Source organism: Grammomys surdaster, unplaced genomic scaffold, assembly GCF_004785775.1.
Source record: "Grammomys surdaster isolate TR1022 unplaced genomic scaffold, NIH_TR_1.0 126679, whole genome shotgun sequence".
NCBI classification, from domain to species: domain Eukaryota; kingdom Metazoa; phylum Chordata; class Mammalia; order Rodentia; family Muridae; genus Grammomys; species Grammomys surdaster.
In genome coordinates this window covers 3,882,872-3,903,786 of record NW_021621467.1, presented here as the reverse complement: position 1 = coordinate 3,903,786, position 20,915 = coordinate 3,882,872, and the positions used below count along the sequence as shown (strand labels likewise).

The 20,915-nt window shown below is 38.4% G+C and overlaps 1 protein-coding gene across 3 annotated transcripts; it reads right to left on the bottom strand.

Moving 5' to 3' along the window:
• Positions 1 to 13,373: 13,373 nt before the first annotated feature.
• On the bottom strand, positions 13,374 to 20,906 carry Cggbp1 (CGG triplet repeat binding protein 1). Of its 3 annotated transcripts, none has more exons than XM_028761176.1 (3): positions 20,726 to 20,906; positions 19,982 to 20,200; positions 13,374 to 17,203 (listed from the first exon to the last, which is right to left on the bottom strand). In XM_028761176.1, exon 3 carries the CDS (start codon positions 17,179 to 17,181, stop codon positions 16,678 to 16,680), a length of 504 nt encoding a protein of 167 aa, XP_028617009.1. In that variant the 5' UTR covers positions 17,182 to 17,203; positions 19,982 to 20,200; positions 20,726 to 20,906; the 3' UTR covers positions 13,374 to 16,677. The 3 variants fall into 3 exon arrangements, 2 of the variants coding, with proteins under 2 accessions (XP_028617009.1, XP_028617010.1); XM_028761177.1 differs by having other exon boundaries at positions 13,374 to 17,200; XR_003710472.1 differs by lacking the exon at positions 13,374 to 17,203 and adding an exon at positions 17,543 to 17,581 and having other exon boundaries at positions 20,726 to 20,891.
• Positions 20,907 to 20,915: the final 9 nt, after the last annotated feature.

The following is a 20,915-nucleotide window of genomic DNA, read 5'->3' as shown; positions in this document are numbered from 1 at the left end:
TTGATCAATGGTATTAGAAGTTATGTGCCAATTCTTGGTGGGTTTTGTTGTTCCTTTCTGTATGCAAATTTGTTTTTATAGGAATATTTAATAGTAAACTGTGGCTGCATAACAGGGTTATATTTTTTTCGAAATTTGGAATACATTTTAAAGCTTTCCTTCCTTTTGAATTTTCCCCATTATCTCATCCCAATCTGTAAAATAATAGTACCTACAAGAATATTAGTCAATCTAAGTCATCAGTATTAAGATTAAAATGCACATTTATAGGCTGTTCTTTCTTGTAGACTGCGTCTTCTTTTTTCCTATCTATCTGAAATGATCCTAAGAAATCTTTTACAAAAGATTTTATTTTATTACGTTTTGTTATGTATTTCCTGGGTTTTTTTGCCCATGAATGTGGAGTCCGAAGAGGTCAGAAGAGGGTGTGGGATACCCTAGAGTTGATGTCACAGATGGCTCCGAGCTGCATGGTGAGAATGTCGAGAACCAAATTTGAGTCTTCTGGAAAGCACTGCGTGTTCTTAGCCACTGAGCCACGAATTCATAATTACTTGGATTTTTTTTTTTGTAGGTGATAATTCTGGATATTTTACAAATCAGAGTAATTTTTATTTTGATCTTATACATCCATTCTAGTTTCAATAAGTGTACCTATGTAGTCTCAAATTAAAGCATCCTCAAAATTTGGGAGGCTTGATCTATTGACTTCTAAATGCTAGCCAATGCTTCAATAAAACCTCTCTTCGTGAAGTATTCTCTTTGTATCTTAAGGATGCGAAGTCTAGAGACTACCATCATGCACATTGTGCTTCATGGTGTTTGTGATGGGTCAGGTTTTATACAGATAGCATTTTCCTTTTATGGATGTTTAAAGAATTCCTCTGAGTCATAAGAGTTGTGAAACCTCACAGATGTCTATGGTATCATTGTTTTATTATTATTACCCACATCACCATGTACTTCGTTGTTGTAACTAAGATTGAGTCTCACTGCCAGGATATTCTGAAACTCGCTGTGTAGCCCAGGCTTTCCTCAGTCTTTTAACAAACCTTCTATCTACCAAGTGCTAAATACAAGCACTTGCCTTTTCTTTCTTTTTTTTTTCAGCTTTTCATTGTCTTTATACTTTCTAGGGAAATGAGATACATTTAAAGCAAATCTCTGTGCTCTTTCCTTGAGCTCATCCAGGTTGCCCATAGGCTCACTGTCTGATAACAGACCTTTCTTAAGAACTGAAGGGATTTTAAATGTAGCTACTAGAGCTTTCTTACTTTTCAATCTTACAGGGACTGTATTAGTTGCTCTCCTATTGCTGTGATGAGACACCATGACCAAGGCAACTTATACAAAGAAGCATTTGACTGGGGTTGGCTTACAGTTTCAGAGGGTGACCCCATGAACTAGTCAAGCAGGCCATAGTACCAGAGCAGTAGCTAAGAATTTACATTCCCAAGCATCAGATAGAGAAAGGCAAACTGGGCCTGGCTTGGCTTTTGAAACCTCAAAATCCATCCCCAGTGACATACCCTCTCCAAGAAGACCCTACCTCCTAGTCCCTCATAAACAGCCTAGCAACTGGAGACCAAAACCACTTCAGAAACCCTGAGTTCTTCAGCCTTTTCTGCATTCTCTCTATCTGAGGCACTGCAGACACCTTCTTTCCTGATAACTCTGCAACAGTTTCTTCAGAAATCCTTCCTCTTTGAAAGGCAGGGCTATGGGCTTTAGTTTTCCCTCTGTTTCATCTCACAGTGCATCTTCTTGATTTGCTAAGTTTTCAGCACACATCCTTCACGATACATCTAGAGCCTGTTGATAATTTATGATCTGGTTTTATTACCATGGTCTCTAAAAACACTATCGAGACATTCTTGACTAAGTTTAGAAAGCAAGATGGGGCTATACTATCTCCTTCATCTTGCTGCATCTATGGCAAACTTGTCGCTTGTTTTATTAGTCAGTGAGCAAAACTGTTACAATGGATTGATTTGGCCCCCCCCCCCCCGCCCTCGCTCCTCCCCCAGGGAATAGGTCTTGGTTCTGAAATACAGATGATTCCAAGCTTTCAGTAGCTTGCCTTATAGTATCACAGCTTTCAATCTTTGCTTTATGGTTATGAATACATACATATATATATATATATATATATGGAAAAAATACTTCACTTATTTCTTGGGTTTTGTAGTATGGTGGTTTCTTGTCATGCTGAGTAACAGTTAACAGCTGCATGAGCATGAAGAAAAACATCAAATATTTTAAGTACACTGTGCTGCAAAGCTGTGAGGTTCAATAGTTAAGTAAATTGGATGCATTTTTAAAAAAACGCATGATAGATATTTTCCATTTACAATGGAGTTAATCCGGAGACAATTCATCACCTCCTAAGAAGCATCTCTAGAACAAAGTACAGACTTAATTAAGTTGAAAAGCATCAAAATGTTCCTAGTTCAGGGTGAATGCTGTTCTTATAAGCAGGGGGAAATTTAAATATAGACACAAAGAAAGAATTCCATAGAACAACAGAGACAGAGACTGGAGGCTGCCGTTGTCAGACAAGGAGTATCAATGATTGCTGGCAAACCACAAAAAGTAGCAAGGGGCAGGAAGGATTTACCCCCACTGACTTCAAGAGCAGAGCCTTTATAAGTCCCCAGACTGTAGCCCCTGAAACCCGGGGCTCACGTATGACAGGCAAGTGGCTTATCAGCAAGATACATCAATCAGCCACATGCCAACACGTTGACTTTAAGTTTGTAGTTTCCTGAATTGTGGGAGAATACATTTGAGTTGTTTTTAGCTACGAAGTTCATGCTTGCCTGCTTATGAACACTGCTAGGAAGTAGATATGGCTGCATTTCCTGGTTTTTAAGGCAATTCTGTGAATGTTTCTACCAGTCTCACTTGCAAGGAGACCATAGTAAGTGAAGTGATACTTGAGCTATAAGGAGTTGAGGGACAAAGGTCTAAGTTATGCCTCTCAGTCTTTCCCTTCTTGCAGAAGAAAGAAGGCCACACTTGAATGAATGGACTTTTGTCATGGCCTATTCACATTTGGGAGAACAATCTTTACTCAGTCTACAGTTCAAGTATGAATTTCCTTCAAAAGCACCCTCACGATTACCACAAGAATAATAAAAGATCTCTATGTGCCCCTTGGCCAAGTCAGCCCTCTCATAAAATCTTCACAAGTTTACCGGTCATTAACTTGGTAGTGGCGTGCATTTACTTAAATCATGCTTGATATCTAAATAAAGGCAAATGGATGTTGTGCCATATAACACCTATGCTGTGCAAACAGAAATCGTACTCACCCTCTTCCTAGAACTGAGGGCAAAAACCAGGAGTTCTTTCATCATGATATCTTGTGACTTAGATACTGTCATGTAAAATTAACAATACTTAATTACACTATCAAGTTGACACATCTTTACTTCTCAAATAAGAAAGGGAAAAGACTGTTTCACAAATACGTGTCTATATACTAACTCAAGTTCCTGTGACTACCTTATGCAAAATCCTATTCATCTTTCCTGTAGCTGCTCATGTGGTTGTAGTTGGAAATTTGCTATTGTTTGAATCCAAGGTGGATTGCTTCTGAGGTCTCTACAGGACATGTTAGATGCCTTTCTTTTAGCTTCAGGTGGTTTGAAACTTGATGATTCTTGGGCTTGGTTGGATCATTTTGGCCTCTACCTTTCTGTTCTTGTGATATGATGTATTTGCACTGGTACCAGATATATTAAATTAGGGGCTACCCTATACCAGTATGGCTTATCCTATGCCATCACTAACAAGCCTATTTAGATAGACACAAGTTCATGCCCTGTAGAACTCGATACTAAGATTTCAGCATGTCAATACTTAACTCACCTCTTGCTCTTAAAAGATCACCTCCCTCCCCTCCCCCCTCTCTTGTTTTTCAAGACAGGGTTTCTCTGTGTAGCCCTGGCTGTCCTGGAACTCACTCTGTAGACCAGGCTGGCCTCGAACTCAGAAATCCACCTGCCTCTGCCTCCCAAGTGCTGGGATTAAAGGTGTGCGCCACCACTGCCCGGCTCACTCTACTCTCTTTGATGCTGCAGAAATGGAAAACCTTTAGGGAAGTTTTTTTTTTTTTTTTAAACTGACTGTATTCTGTAAAGATTGTCTCTATGCTTCCAAGGATGACTTTAGACTTTTAGAAAATATGTTAAAGTTTCAGCACATGAGCATTGATGCTTTGCCTACATGTATGTTTGTGTGAGAGTGTTGGATGTCCTGGAACTGAAGCTAAAGACAGTTGTGAGCTGCCATGTGGATGCTAGGAATTGAACACAAGTCCTCTGGAAGAACAACGGATAGCTCTTAACTGCTGAGCCATCTCTCTAGCCCCAGTTGTTTAGTTCTTATGTATGAACAAATATTCAACAAACCCTAGATCATTAAATGTTTCCAGTAATTGAGGAACATTTCAATAATTGAAACACCGTTACAAATAGAGGGACCTGGAGGAACAAAGATAATGTAGAAGAGAACACTTCTAATTTTATTTACTTTGTTTTTATAATTTTTTTTTAGTTAGGACCTCACATATCCAAGGCTAACCCCACATCCGACTTATGTAACTAAGGATGACCTTGACCTTCTATAGTGGGTTTTTTTGTTTTTGTTTTTTTATTAATAGCCACAGGAACATGTTATACTACAATCACAAACATAAAATAGGATGTTAATAAAAATAAATTTCCAGAAAACAACAAAGATGTCTTAGAAATCTAAAGCAGAATAAAACTATAGGAATAATAAGTAAATTATAAACACCACAATATAAAATAATATGCACATACACATTTTAATGGTTATCTCCTTTCTCTGTCTTCTTTATTTTTACTTTCATTAAAACTTGTTTTTCACTCTTACTCTCTTGCCTCTAGCTTCTCCTCACCCTTCCTCCCTTCCCTTCCCCCTCTTTCCATGTGGTCATGGCCAGCCTCCACTTCTCTCTCCTCTCTCTCTCCTCTTTCTCCACCATCTTCTCCAGTTTCTCTCCGTACCTTTGCCCTCTGCCCTAAATAAACCCCCTCCCCTTTAAAAACAAAAACTTGTTTTTCAGCCGGGCAGTGGTGGCGCATGCCTTTAATCCCAGCACTTGGGAGGCAGAGACAGGCAGATTTCTGAGTTTGAGGCCAGCCTGGTCTACAGAGTGAGTTCCAGGACAGCCAGGACAACACAGAGAAACCCTGTCTCAAAAAACCAAACCAAACAAACAAACAAACTTGTTTTTCTAAGTCATTTTGTATTGTCTTTGATTTTTGTTTTGTACAGCAGTAAATATTTATAATGTATAAAGATGATATAAATTCATATTATATATTGCAAAAACATAGAAAGGCACCAAACTTTCTATTCTAACACAGAGGATTTGGAAGAACCAAACAGTGATGTTATTTCTGTTTATAAAGTAATGCACACCCCATCATCTCCAAAAATAAAGAACACTACTTTCAACCTACTTAGTCAATTTTTTAATTAATTGTGAGGGACAAATGAAGTTGATTTTAGTCTCACAAGGAATTAGAAACTGTACCTTCATTGCATTCATTCCTAGAAACTTAATGTATAAGCACATGTGAATGTTCACATATATGTAGGTACACATTCAAGTGTGTGTGAACATGCATCATGTGTGTAGAGGTAGGTAGACACTCTTCAATGTCATTGGTCAGGTACCATCCTTTTTTTTTTTCTTTCTTCCATGCCTGGCTTTGTGTAAAAGTGGGTTCCAGGAAGCAAGCTGAGGCCCTTCTGTTTGCAAGTCAGGCTCTTAACCAACTGAGCTATTCTCCCTGCCCTCCTAGGAAACATTTTCACAGGTCAAAACCAAATAATAGGATGTGGGACCAAGGGATGGAAAGATTTAGCCAGAAAAGTCCCACACGAAGAGAGGAAATATCCTAGAATCATCACTGTATTGGACCTAGAGGGGAAGCTTCAGACTTGAACTGGAGAAAAAAGGAAGCTGGAAAGGGCCATGATCATGAGAGGTGTGCAACTGATAGGTGATTTGCTATATATAAGCATCAGGAGGGCTCCTTTAACAGGTGCTGGCTATATCTTTTGGAATAAATAAAACAGCAAATTCAAAGGTTTTTTTTGACAAATGACTTTAAGAAATGTTACATGAAAATTATATGAAGAGGTAAATGCCTATATTTGATGGTGAATGGTTGTTTATATGGTCATAATAATAGAAACATTACCTATTGATTTCAACCATATAAAAATCCTATGGTTAAGGAAATTGTGGAATTGTGATGGAACAGGTAAAATGATCTTTTTGATCTTCTTTTCTAAAACTGATGAATCAAAATGATTGCATAAACAATTTATTAAGAAACAGGAATGTGTTAGTGCTTTCCAGCACTATGTACAGAGAACCCCATCCCAACTAAATAGATGAATAGAAAAAGAAAGAAATATAATTAACTTAGAATAAAACCAGTCAACTAATCAACAAAATAAACAGGACAGTGAGTATCAGAATAAACATCTTAAGGAGTTTCAAAGGGGAGATATGGAAGAACAAGAAAAAGAAGAGGGTGAGGCAGGGACTGGTGGTATGGTCACTTTGCATCATCTGATGCTGTAAATCATATGCACGTATTAGTCTTTTTTTTTTTTTTTTTTTTGGTTTTTCAAGACAGGGTTTCTCTGTGTAGCCCTGGCTGTCCTGGAACTCACTCTGTAGACCAGGCTGGCCTCGAACTCAGAAATCCACCTGCCTCTGCCTCCCAAGTGCTGGGATTAAAGGTGTGAACCACCACTGCCCAACTGTACATATTCTAACAAAAACAACTTTTGAAAGAATCCAAAGCAAAAAATTAAAACCAATTACTTTGAATATAATTTTAAAACACATCTAGATATGCTATTTCTTAAATGTCGAAGAGTGATTGATACTCTACACATGCATCTGGAGACAACAATTAAGTTGATCAGATGTTTATAATATTAGCTTCATCCATACTGGTTAACATGCAGAAAACCAATGTGACAGGCTCATTAATAATCACCTAACGAGATTAAAGCTAAATGCCTTATAACCATGTAGGGGATTTTATTGCCAGTCTCCGTTCTATGGAAATGTAAAACCTGAAGTCATGATTATTGTGGAATTAGTCAGATCTCTAGATTTCATATTCTGTTAGTATATGATGACTGAATTGAAACTTTTTGCTTGATGCTTTTAAAAATGCAGACTGATATGTACAGATTTCTGGAAAAGAATAATTTTGGAGCTCTCACACTGAATTGATAACATCTTGTTATCCAGAGCATCAACATCAGGAATTTACAGTGACCTAAAAGGAGAAGAAATCATCTAGGAAGAAATTCACAAGAGATGGCCAGCATAGACAGAGCTGCACTTTGAGTGTTTACTATTTAACCAATGAGTACCATGTCTTTTTTTTTTTTTTTTTTTTTTTGGTTTTTCGAGATAGGGTTTCTCTGTGTAGCCCTGGTTGTCCTGGAACTCACTCTGTAGACCAGGCTGGCCTCGAACTCAGAAATCCGCCTGTCTCTGCCTCCCAAGTGCTGGGATTAGAGGCATGCGCCACCACTGCCTGGCTTCTTCTTCTCTTCTTCTTCTTCTTCTTCTTTAGATGTATTTATTATATTTATATGAGTATACTGTAGCTATTTTTAGACATACCAGAAGAGGGCATCAGATTCTATTACAGATGGTTGTGAGCCACCATGTCATTGCTGGGAATTGAACTCAGGACCTCTGGAAGAACAGTCTGTGCGCTTAACCACTGAGCCATCTCTCCAGCCCAAGTACCATGTCAATAAGCAAGGATACACTATGCAACTTCTAAGCAAATAAAGAACATTCAAAAGATTTATTTTCTGAGATGGCAACTTCCGTGGAGAAAAATAGGTTCAGATGAATACCAATATTGATTTTTTATTCTGATCCTGATGGTATTTTTCTAAAGTAGAAAATTTAAATATTATATAGAAGTTATCACAAGTTATAAAGAATTATTCAATGGTATCATGTGATATTCACCTTGTTCCTATTAATTTTCAGATTTTTAGAATGTGTCTCCAGGGCTTTAGCAGTGGTTCAACTTCTGTTGGTTATAAGAACCACCGAATTATTGTAGACTAATGTTTACAAGTATTGTAAACAATTGGAAGTTCTAGATTATGAATAGAATGACAAGTCTGAAGATATATTTGAAATTGACTCTCCTTTACCTATTTAATCATAACTTGAGCTAAAAAGGCTTAACTTTACAAATGTGTAACTAACTTGTATAGAAGTATGTACAAATATTTTTTATCAATTAAGATTTTGTAATACAGCCGGGCAGTGGTGGCGCACGCCTTTAATCCCAGCACTTGGGAGGCACAGGCAGGCGAATTTCTGAGTTCAAGGCCAGCCTGGTCTACAGAGTGAGTTCCAGGACAGCCAGGGCTACACAGAGAAACCCTGTCTCGAAAAACAAAACAACAACAACAAAAAGATTTTGTAATACAAATTAACAAATTAAATATCTACAATGTTCAATATTTTCATAATAAAAAAGATAAATTAAGCAGCTTGTTAGTCTTTATATTTGGATATGATGGTCCTGCAAACTGGTTTTAATACATTACTTCATATTTTATGTATATGGCAATGATAACATAGGTCGTTGTGAATGAGTTAATCATATGGGGTGTAGCTGGTTTTGTTTTATTATTATTCTCCTCTGGCCTTATTCAATGTCTACATTTTCCAGTTATTTTTACATTTGTTGAATATCAAATTTGATTTGGTTTGATCTCATACAAGCCTAATACACTTAGGTTGCATAGTTTATTTCAAAGGTGAGAAAACCTACTCTGTATGTTTCAAATTTAGCAATTAGCATAGACAAATCTGGTTCAAATGTCTAGATAACTTCAGTAGTTTATAATATAGCTAGGACATACATTTACCCATCACTCTACTGCTGAACTTTTAGAGTACTTACTGGTGATTTTCATTATATTAAAACGAACTGGCCAGAATGGTGGCTACATGACTTTAATCCCAGCACTTGGGAAGTAGAGGTAGGTGGATGTCTGTGAGTTCAAGGTCAGCTTGGTTTACATAATGAACTCTAGCACAGCCAGGGCTATGTAGAGAGACTCTGTGTCTTAATTAATGTTTCTATTGTTGTAACAAAACACCATGACTAAAAACAAGTTGGGGAGGAAAGGATTTATTCTGCTGTGACAAAACACTATGACCAAAAGCAAGCTGGGGAGGAAAGGGTTTATTCAGCTTAAGCTTCCACAGCACTTCCTGTGTGGGCCTCAGTCGGTGATTTAACCTTTAGTAATTTATCTTTTACAAATGTGAGTGTACTTGTAGTATTTTGGGCATAAATGTTCAGACATAAGATGTCATCTTCAAGTATTTTTTTCGTTGATGAATTCGCAGTGTCCTTCCCCATATCTTATGATTAATTTTAGTTGCAAATCTATTTTATTAGATATTAGAATGGCTACTTCAACTTGCTTCTTGGGTCTGTGAAAATCTTTTTCCAGCCCTTTACTCTGAGTTAATGTCTATCTTTGTTTCTGAGGTGTGTTTCTAGCACGCAGCAGAATGATGGATCCTGTTTTCTCATTCATTCTATTAGCCTGTGTCTTTTACAGGAGTTGTCTTTGACAGGGAGTTGAGTTCATTCATTGATGTTAAGAGATATTAATGAACAATGATCATTAATTCCTGTTCTTTTGATGTTTATAGCAGTAGTGTGTGTGTGTGTGTGTGTGTGTGTGTGTGTGTGTGTGTTCCTTCCTTTGGTTTGCTGGTGTGAGGTGATTTATTTCCTGTGTTTTCTTGGGAGTAGTTAGCCTCCTTGGGTTGGAATTCTCCTAATATCTTCTGTAGGGCTAGATTTATAGATAAATATTGTTTAAATTTGGTTTTGTCATGGAATATCTTGTTTTTTCCATCTGTGATAATTTAAAGTTTTGCTAGAAATGGTAGTTTGGAGTGACATCTGTGGTCTCTTTGGTTCTACAAGACATCTGCCCAGGCTCATCTGTCTTTTAGAGTCTCTGTTGAGAAGTTGGACATAATTTTGACAGGTCTGCTTTTATCTAGTACTTGGCCTTTTCCCCTTGCCACTTTCAATATTCTTTCTTTGTATAGATTTAGTATTCTATTATGTAGAGGGGGAGTTTTCTTTTCTGGTCCAATCTATTTGATGCATGAAAGCTTCTTGTATGTTTATAGATATATATTTCTTTATGTTGGGGAAATTTTCTTCTGTGATTTTGTTGGAAGCATTTTCTGGGCCTTGTAACTGGAATCTCCTCCTTTTTCTATTCCTATTATTCTTTATTTTTCTTTTTCCTTTCTTTCTTCCTCTTGCTCCCCCCCACCCCCACACTCGCTCTGGCCCAAAGTACACTGTAGCTATCTTCAGACACCAATATGAGGGCATCAAATCTCATTATGGATGATTGTGAGCCACCATCCTGGGATTTGAACTCATGACCTCCTGAAGAGCAGTCGGTGCTCTTAACCGCTGAGCCATCTCACCAGCCCCTATTCCTATTATCCTTAAGTTTGGTCTTTTCATATTGTTCCAGATTTCTTGTATGTTTTTCACTAGGAACTTTTAGATTTAACTTTTCTTTGACAGATATGTCGATATCTTCAATCATATCTTCTATGTCTGCGATTCTCACTTCCATCTCTTATATTCTATTGGTGATACTTGCATCTGTAGTTTCTGTTCCCTTTTCTAGGTTTTTCCATACCCAGTGTTCCTTCAGATTGTGTTTTCTTTATTACTTCTATTTCCATTTTTCAGTTCTTAAACAGTTTCATTCATTTCCTTCACCTGTTTAGTTGTATTTTCCTGTATTTCTTTAAGGGATTTATTAATTCCTTCTTCAATGGTCTTTAAAGGCCTGTATCATCTTGAATTTAAGTCATCTTGTATTTCAGGTGTTAGGATATATCCAGGGCTTGCTTGGATAGGTGGGCTCTGGTGGTCCCTTATTGCTCTGACTGTGGTTGATTATGTTCTTATGCTGGTCTTAAAACATCTGGTCATTCCTGTTGTTTACCAAATGTTCCCAATGCTGGCAGGACTCCTGAGGGAGGCAGGGAGAACCATGGGCCTGGATGTTTCTGGGGTCCTGCAGGCCTTTTTGGGAAGGCAGACTGGGCTGTGGGCCAGATGATGGAAGTCAGGGGATAGCTTGCAGCTCTCCTCTGCTGCTCCAGGTGGACTAGGCAGGCAGTCTGCTTTCTCATAGAACCCAGGTCCACAAAACAGGAGATTGGACAACCCACAATGGACTGCCCACCTCCCGTTAATCACTAATTAAGAAAATTCTTTACAGCTGGATTTTATGAAGGCATTTTTCTCAATTGTGGCTCCCTCCATTCAGGTAACTAGTTTGTAGTCAAGTTGACACCAGACTAGGCAGCATACTGTCTCACCCTCTCCTGCCCACCAAGTGCCTCGTTTTACATGTATTTTATACTTGCTATTAGCATTCATAGGCTACATCCCAAAAAAGGGGGAATTTAGTAGATTAAAAGGAATGTATAACCTTATCATACTTTATTTTTAATATTTTATTCTTATCCATATGACAGCTTTTCTGCATGTGCATCTTGTGCAGAGCTTGTGATGGTCAAAAGAGTGTGACAGGTTCCAGGAACTGGAGTTATACTTAATTTGGGTGCTGAGAATTAAACCTGGTCTTCTGCAAGAGCAAGTGCTTTTAACCACTAAGCCATCTCTCAGTCCCCATCATTATTACTATTGAATACTACATACTGTAGTTGCCTTCAGACACCCCACAAGAGCGCATCAGATCTCATTACGGATGGTTGTGAGTCACCATGTGGTTGCTGGGATTTGAACTCATGACCTCAGGAAGAGTAGTCAGTGCTCTTAACTGCAGAGCCATCTCACCAGCCCTTGAATAAGTATTAAATATCATGGTAAAAGTGTAGATCTAAAAGGGGTGGAGAGGAAGGAGCAAGATAAGAGTACAGAGTGAAGTACAGCTTTCATACTTAAATAGAAAACTTTTAAGCATTTATTATGATATACATATAACCCCATGGACTTGGGTTATGATAATCACTAATGAGTATTTGTCTACATACACTTGCGTCTTTCTTGATACTGAACAGTCAATTAAATGTTTGGCCTTTTGTGCACAGGTTGTTAAAATTCTTATGGAAGGTTCTTTCCAAGGATTTCAATTTCACTGCTTGATAGATTTTAATCTGAAATTGGTATTCTATAGGTTATATAGATTTCCAAATTTCTAAAAGATACATTTCTGCAGATATTCAATTTTTGTGCTTTTTAAAACAAGTCTGTGAGGACCTGGACAAGAACTTGTCTGGTAACAAGTTTCACGTGAAATGCTTGTAGTTGCCCTGAAACAAAGACATATCTTTGTGCAGCATGTCACTGCACTTGAGTCCTGAGGAGAGACATTTCTCTGTCATATATAACATATATTGGAGAGGCTCATTGCTTACTAATTACTTTTGTCTTAATAAGCTGAGGTTCTTTAGAAAACCTGAAGGAAGTTCTCTAACATAAAACTGAACAGTATGGGTTGATTCCTAAAAGATTTTCTGACACTTTGGTTTCAGAAAATAAACCACCATAATTAGTTCACTATTCCCTTGCTCAGATGTGAGTGGAGGTAGGGGTATGCCAAACCATGTAATAATTTCAAAGACAATCTTATTGTCTTAATTGAACTAGAGTTTTGAAAACAAACAAGAGGTAAACAAGGATATATATATATATATATATATATACACATACATACATGGAGATATATATATATCCTGGCTTATGGTCAACTGATGTTCATGATATTTCTAAAGATTTGTTTGCCTATGTAAATTAATATGAACTTGCATTCTGATGCCTGAGAAGTCCTTAAGTGTTAGATCCTCTGGAGCTGGAGTTATAGTCTGCGGGTAACCACTGAGCTATATCCTAGTCCTTCGTAATACTTGTGGAAGTACAATGTTCCCACTAAAATGTTGACTGAACTTACCCACTGCCTAGTGTTTTGGAAGAACAGGGCAGTTTGAAGCCTGGATGTCACCGTGGCTTAAGAGGTTAACACTACAAATAAACGACTGGTAGAAAAATCAAAATTCAGTACACAAAACCTTAAAATTATGAAATGTCTGTCACTGGCTCACAAAACAAAATATGATTTCAAAAACTTTAGAAACTTTTTTGAAATTTATTTCTAAATATCACAAACTTTTAAAAAAAATCAACACATTTATACTAAAATACGTGCATGAGCAAAAGTAAAAAATAAGCACAAGAGTACGAAAATTAACATAGTAAAATTTTAATACAGTATTCTGGATACAAGTAGAATAGCACTAGGTAACGGACTGTAGTTACCTCAGCAGTCTGGGAGTATGGGTTGAGATCAACCAGGGTTTAGAATAGCCACTTCACATTTCACCGGTGCTGACCAAAGCCAAAGCCAGATAGGATGGAAACTCTGCAACTAACTTTCCATGTAAATCAGTTATTTTAAGGTGATTTACCCTCACTTAATGGCAGTTGAGGTAAGTCAAACAGAGAGCTCTTACAAAGACTAAGAATCAAATGAAAACTTGTTTCTAGCCTTTTTTTTAGGTCACCTTAAACTTAATTTGCTTTCATGTACTTATTAACATTCATGTACACATTCTTTCAGGCCAAAGTTTTAGCTTAGGAATCTTGCCAACTGTATGTCCAATTTCAGAACATTCCTAATCAGACAAATTTACTGTTTAAAACAGTAAGATTTACTTGTTAAAAGTTTTCTGGTCCCTTAAAATTCAGTAGGGCCACAGGCATTAACTGGAAGAAACATTTACTAAGTAACATTAGAAAGCCTTAATCAAAGATAATGGATAAAATAAGTATATAGGCTCTCATATACAATCTAATTTCTCACTCTGTAAAAGAAAAAAAATGATTACAATATCTTTCAGGCTTGCTATATGTCACAGATAATGAAAAAGAAACCAACAGGAAATCCAACAAGCTAGACCTATTTACTGTAAGGATACAATGAGGGTCTGGAAGACATACTATGATACTCTTGAGAAAACATTAACAGGTAAGCATGTGCTGAAGGCAGTTTATAAATGAAACATTACAAAGCTTGTGATAATGCATCCAACTAATAAAAAAGAGCTGCTATTGGTCCAATAGTATCGTATCATACTAACACTATATAAGATTGAAAGCTTCTGTACATAAACTCACTTTGCCTCTCTCACCTAGCATACACTTTAGCCACTCTCATTTGTAATCTAACATGCCAATCATAGTTTTGCAAATCTTTACCAGTTTGCACAGGCTACTATAACCACTGTTATCATTTATGAGACAAATTTAACCAGTTCCAAGAAACAAATGTTCATAATCGGTGAAGAAACATTAATACTAATTTTCCCCCAAGGGGATGGAAACCTCATTCTAAGGACATGATACAACCCTAACAGAATGAACTATGCCCCTAGAGATTCAAAATGGAAGAATAGTTGCAAGCCTGGAAAAACAGTTCTATAGGAACTAAGTAACTGTGAAATCAGTAGTAACTGTAAGAAAGGCAAAGGTGAATTATTTTCCTAGTGCAACATCAAACATGTTACTGGACTACTAGAAGCTGTTCTGCCATGTTTACTGACAGTGCATAGTCCCAGACAACAGGGAATAGTCCAAATCACATGGAACTCTGAAAAATTGATTGTTTTTCTTCTGAAAATAGTGGTACAAAACTCAATTATTTTAGTTGCTTAGATTTCCTACCATCTTAGGCAATTTAAACATGGTTGCCTGCAAATTCCTTAAGGAAGTGGAAGCAATCGCTGTCTACTTTGCTGCTGGTCTCTGTGTTTACCAACTGCAGTTAGTAGACAACTAGTCTAGGCATTTATGTGCTACATGAATATAACCAAACATGAGAAAATAAAAACTGCAATTTTTGAGAACTGATTATTTTCTTCCATAGCAGGCTTTTAAAATAAAAACAAAGCAAGTGGTCACTTTGACAACCTGAATTGGGAATGTTAAATCTGTAAGACCCATTAGACAAGCTGTTCTTAGAAACACAAATTATTGCTGGGTGTGATAGTACACACCATTAATCTCAGCGCTCAGAAGGGAAAGAGGCAGGTGGGTCTTGAGGCTAGCCTCCAGTGAGTTCCAGGACAGCCAGGGCTATGTAAAAAGACCCTGTGTCCCCCCCAAAAAACAAACAAAACAAAACAAAACAAAACCCAAAAATTACCTTTTCTATTAACTTTGGCTTTTTGTTTAATGGAAATTTGCGGCACAATGACCTCAAAGATAACTCCAAGTCACTCAGGGCATCTTGCCACTGATTTAAAATAGAAATATAACTTCACTGTTTTCAACTATTTTTTTTTTTTTAAATATTAAAGCTCTAAGTCTTCAGTTACTAAACTTTTAAAAAATATAATTCGGATCTCATGAAGAGGACTTATTGAGCTAAATTACTTCTAATAAGCTTACAGAAAGTGAAGTTCAGAGAACCTAAACATGGTTGACCTTTAACAGAACTGATTACTTGACTTAGCATCCTGCTTTATTTTTACTATAAAATTGTTGCCTCATTTTTCTGGATTGTTAAGCATCCAAGTTTTAAAACCTGCATCACCAGAGGCAAAGCAGTAGAAGTAAAACTAAAACTCGTTTCTAGTCTATTTACCTAAACTCTTATAAAATCTTATGGAAAAATTAATGTATAGAAAGCAATTTTCTTATTTGTTGTCAGCCAAAAAGTAACTAATTCCCTGTAAAAAGAGAAAACAGAAGACAGTGTATTTAAATTAAAAGATCAGTCCTGTAGTCTTAATACCAAGACATAAAAAAGTTTGCAAATCCAGGATGGTATTTAACATGAAAACTATGGTTTGAAAATTTTTGTTCATAGTTCAAGACTAAAATCTCATCACTGCAAAATCCCTCATGGCTTTTGGCAAAGACATTAAGAGAGATTTTAGTCTTTTGGTCACTTGAAGCTGCTACTAAATACATGTCTTTAAAAAGCAGAAAATGAGACTGTGAGAAGTGAAGGTTAGGCAATTATTTCACATACAAGTAGAATGTAATCCGAACAGTCATTTCTCCTAGAGATCTCAAGCTCTAAGAACATTTCTGGCCTTGTCTATTTTGAAAAGAATTTGAACTTCTTCAAGGTCTTGGGAAAGGTATAGCCTGGCAGCAGCTTCAGTCTTCTAGGCTAGTTCTCAATCCAAATTATGTAACCTCATAAGAAAAAAAATCATACATGGCAACAGGGCTACAATGCAGGGAAGTTCTTCCATGCACAAACATTTCAGGAGAACATCTGTCAGTTTTAAAGATAACCACCAGGTTTCAGATAGCCTAATACACTCTATAGCTAAGCTTTACTTTATATCATCGGTGACTAAAATTAGCAAGTTTTGCAGTGAGGTTTCTGTCTTTTGCCTGTAACTATATACACATTGCAAAACTATTCTGAATCACATGATTTAAAATGAAATAAATATAAAAATGAACCACACAATCAACACATTAACTTTAATACTCCACATTATTTATCTTGATCACAATGGTCATAACTGCCTTGTCAACAATCTTGTGAGTTGAGGAGCTGATTTTCATTCTCATATCCATCAGGCAGATATGCTCTCCTCAGCTGGTCTGACTTAGGTATGGACCCTCCGTTCTTCACATGTCGAGACAGGAATGCTCGGACTGCTGGATGATCAGCCTTCTCCAGGGGGATGTTGGCTTCCAGGCACATTTTCACAAAGTCCTGGATAACACTGACTTTCTCTGTCTGCGCAGTACTGTTGCACTGAAGAGATGCAGTCAGGGGCCTCTGCTTCTTTCTCACATTTTGCTCTTCAAATTCTGCCTTCCTCTTTGTATGAGTCTTTGACTTGAGGTGGTCACTAATGGCAGACTTGCGAACATGATTCAGCACCACATTGCAAGAAGTGCAGAAGAGTTTTCCTCCATCTTCATGAAGTTCACCTCCAAATTCAGTGACTCGATCCAGAGGAGTTACATACAAAGCAGTCTTAGAACGATTGCGAGCAGGTGGTGCTGTTACAACAAATCGTTCCATTTTGTCTCTGAATACAGCTCTTCTAAGACAAGAAAAAGATGTTAGTATTATGATAATAGTTCATTCTAGAAGTGATTAACAATAAAAGGTAGGGTTATAAGTATTTTTTTAAAGGGTAAAGATAAAAAAAAAAAAAAACCAGCCGGGCGGTGGTGGCGCACGCCTTTAATCCCAGCACTTGGGAGGCAGAGGCAGGCGGATTTCTGGGTTTGAGAGTTCGAGGCTAGCCTGGTCTACAGAGTTCCAGGACAGCCAGGGCTACACAGAGAAACCCTGTCTCGAAAAACCAAAAAAAAAAAAAAAAAAAAAAACCAAAACCCTACCAAATTTAATTCTATGATCCTCAGTATCCCCCAAATATTCTTAGTTCAATTTGTAGGTCATGTCTTCTAAACCTTACCTGAAATATTCAAGGAAAACAAAACTAGAGCAAATTAGCAGCATATAGCTAGGTCCATTCCTTGACATCTGTGTGTATGTGGTATATGCCTATGTGTACACCTTACTATTTTTTGAGTAGTTTCTCTAACTGAACCCAGAACTGGGATTATAGATACATACTGCTGGGATCACCTTTTACATGGATGCTGGGAATCTGACCTGAAGTCCACATACTTACATAGGAAGCATACAACGTATTAATTCAAATTCCCAATACCTTGGTTTTTATGACAAATAGACTCATGAAGAAATATTAAAATATTCTAAATGTCTCTATTTTTTAGAAAATCACAATCACAGCAAAGATTCAGAGTACTAAAAATACTAATCTTGCCCAAGTTAGATGTGTGTTCAAAGTAAAAAGTTTTTTTGCTGGGAAAGTGATTTTGAGAACTCAACTGTGTACAAATTTGGTAGCAAACCTTATTTTCGAAAGAAAAAAACCAAGTAAACACTAAAAACAACCATAAAGCAAGTGTAACTATTTACAATGACATTACAACTTGAGGCCTACATATAGCTGACAGTAAGTACTACTTATTTAAGACAGGATCTCAATGCCTGGTAGTACCTTTAATCCCAGTACTCTCGGAGGCAGAGGCAGGCCTGTTTTATGAAATGAGTTCCAGAACAGCCAGGGTCACACAGAGAAACTCAGTCTAGAAAACTAACCAAACAAAAACAGTGTCTCACTATGTAGACAGAGACATATTTTTGCCACCTCCTGAATTCTGAGACTGAAATTGTATGGCACCATGTCTGGAAAAATATAATTTTTAATACATGTATATCTCCTACGTTTTTAAAAGGTGTAATCAACAGAACCCAGTATGTTCTTTAATATTTGGGTTCCTGTTCCCATTGAATTTCCCTTAATTTTTATTTCCCTTAACATAGTGCCTAATATGTGCTGGCCAATCAAAACTTGATGCTTATAAAAGGTAAATGAACAGCTGGTGTCCACTAGTGGGAGAACAACTGCCTAGTCTAAGCTAAATTCTGGGTTTGACCTCAGCAATGCAAAACCAAAAAACCAAAACCAAATTAAAACAAAAATGAAACACAAAACAGGAAGAAAGGAGCCAAATTCAAATAATCAGCCCCCCAAAATGATTTATCAAAACCACATAATTTAGAAACAGCTTAATACTATATTTAGCCTAGAAACAAAATTCAAAACACCAAACCAACCCTGTTCTCCAGCAGGACTTTCAATGTGAAATCCTCATTTTAGTTTCCAGAGTGGCTGGGATCACAGACATGTGACACTATACCCGGCTGATTTTTTAGTTTTTACATTTATGTATGTATAAATGTGGGAGCACATGTTTGGAGCTGAGGACAGCCAGAGGGATCTCCCTTTCCAACATGTGGTTCCATGGACTAACTCAGGGATGTCAGGCAAGCAGCAAGTACCTTTACTCTGAGTCATCTCACTAGTCCTACAAACTAGAAAATTATCAATGGACTGTCAGCTTTATAAAATTACAAGTACTGGAAACCCAAGATAATAAATACAGTTTGATAACAAATGATTAGCAAGACTTACTCTCCTGGAACTAAGTCTGTGAGTTAACATCTCATAATAATCAAGACATCAGATACGACACTGAATAATTTTGTTATAAACATGTTGAAGAGATACTTCCAAGTATATTCTGAAGAGTTAGTTTTTATAAATGACAAACCACAGAGTATCCTGCTGCATTAGTCTACTTGCTGAGCAACACCAGGATTCTTTTAACTTTTGTCAGTATGTTGAGCAAAATCTATGGACCCAAAGTAGGGCTTAGCAATTCATGAAAATTCTGTATGGCACAAAACGTCTAGAATTTCACATGCTTAATTTTTGTGGATATCCGACCCATTATATCTTTGGCACACAAGTGTTACTTGTGAGATATTGTGTTAGGGCATAGGTTTTTTCACGGGAGAAAAGATAGACACCATGATGAATCTCACCTAATACTTAGAAAATTATCATTGTAAACGTTTGCAATTTCCATAAGTACTCTATACCTACAAAATAAAACTATTCTAGTAACAATTAAAGCTGTTATGAAAAACTGAGGGTGCAGTTAGAATTTTTCTTTGATTGCAAACTTACAGAAAATGAATCTGCAATTGTGCTAATGTGAAGCCTGAACTTGAAAGCTCTGTTCTTGATAATGCTGATGCAGATAACCACCTCGTAGAAAGATGATGTTAGTTACGTGTAAAAGTATTTTCAGAAGTCAAAAATATTTTAAACAAATGAGGAAGTTAAGAAGTTAAAGTGCCAAGACCTAGCTAACAAAAGCGAAGCCGCCATTTACTAGAGCAAAACTAAACTCCTGAGTTTTCAAGTCGAAATATTTACCGACTTAATTTCCAGTTGGCTTTTTGTTTTGGTTTGTTTTTCCTTGATATTAAGTAGAGACGGTTTCCGATGCAAAACTACAGACGCATCCAATCCTAGCAATGAGTTTGTTCAGACCCAGAGACGCCTTCGACTCAGTTTTTCAACAGGTGGTGGTGGGGAAACAGTTTCTGGGCTTGCACCCTATTTTCCCTGCGGCGCCGGGAAGTCATGCCTTTACTGTAAAACACAAAAACAAACAGAGAGGAAAAGATGGTGGAGGGGCGGGAAAGGCAGAGCGCAGGCCCGCGGACGAGCGTCTCCAGCCGCTCAGTACACAGGTGTCTCTGCCTTCCGTGCGCGATCCCTAAGCTCAAGCCTGCTCGGCTCGCACGCCCAGGGCGGGTGCCCCGCGGCCCGCGCGCTCCACAGGCCCGAGGCTCCGGTGGGGGCGGGGAAGGCGGGCGCGGGCCGCCCGACGTCTAGACAGCCTCCTCCCGCCGCGCCGGCCGAGGTGGCGCCCCGGCGCCGCGACCCCGCCTGCGGGCCGGGGCTGCGTCCCAGCTGCCCTCGGAGGGCCCGAGAAGTCGGCCGCCCCGCCGACTCCGTGGCTGTCCCTGGGGAGGGGGCGGCGGGCGCCGGCCGAGGCCAGCGCTGTCAGGCTGCCCGTCTCCTTCCTCCTCCTCCGGCCACCGGCCCCGCCCCCGGCTCCCTCGCCCGGCCCGAAGGCCCCGGCCCGCCGCCCGCACCAACGGCCAAGCCCACCTTCCGCCTTCCCAGCTCTTCGGGACCGTAGGAGCCGGCCGCCGTTAAGGGGAAGTGCACGAGCTCTCGCCGGGAACGAAAAGAGGAGGAAGAAAAGGCAGAGCAACGGGATGAAGGAGGTCCTGTTGCGGCCGCCGCCGCTGCTCCTGCTGCTCCTGCAGCTGCCGCCGTCGCCGCCGCCGCCGCCGCC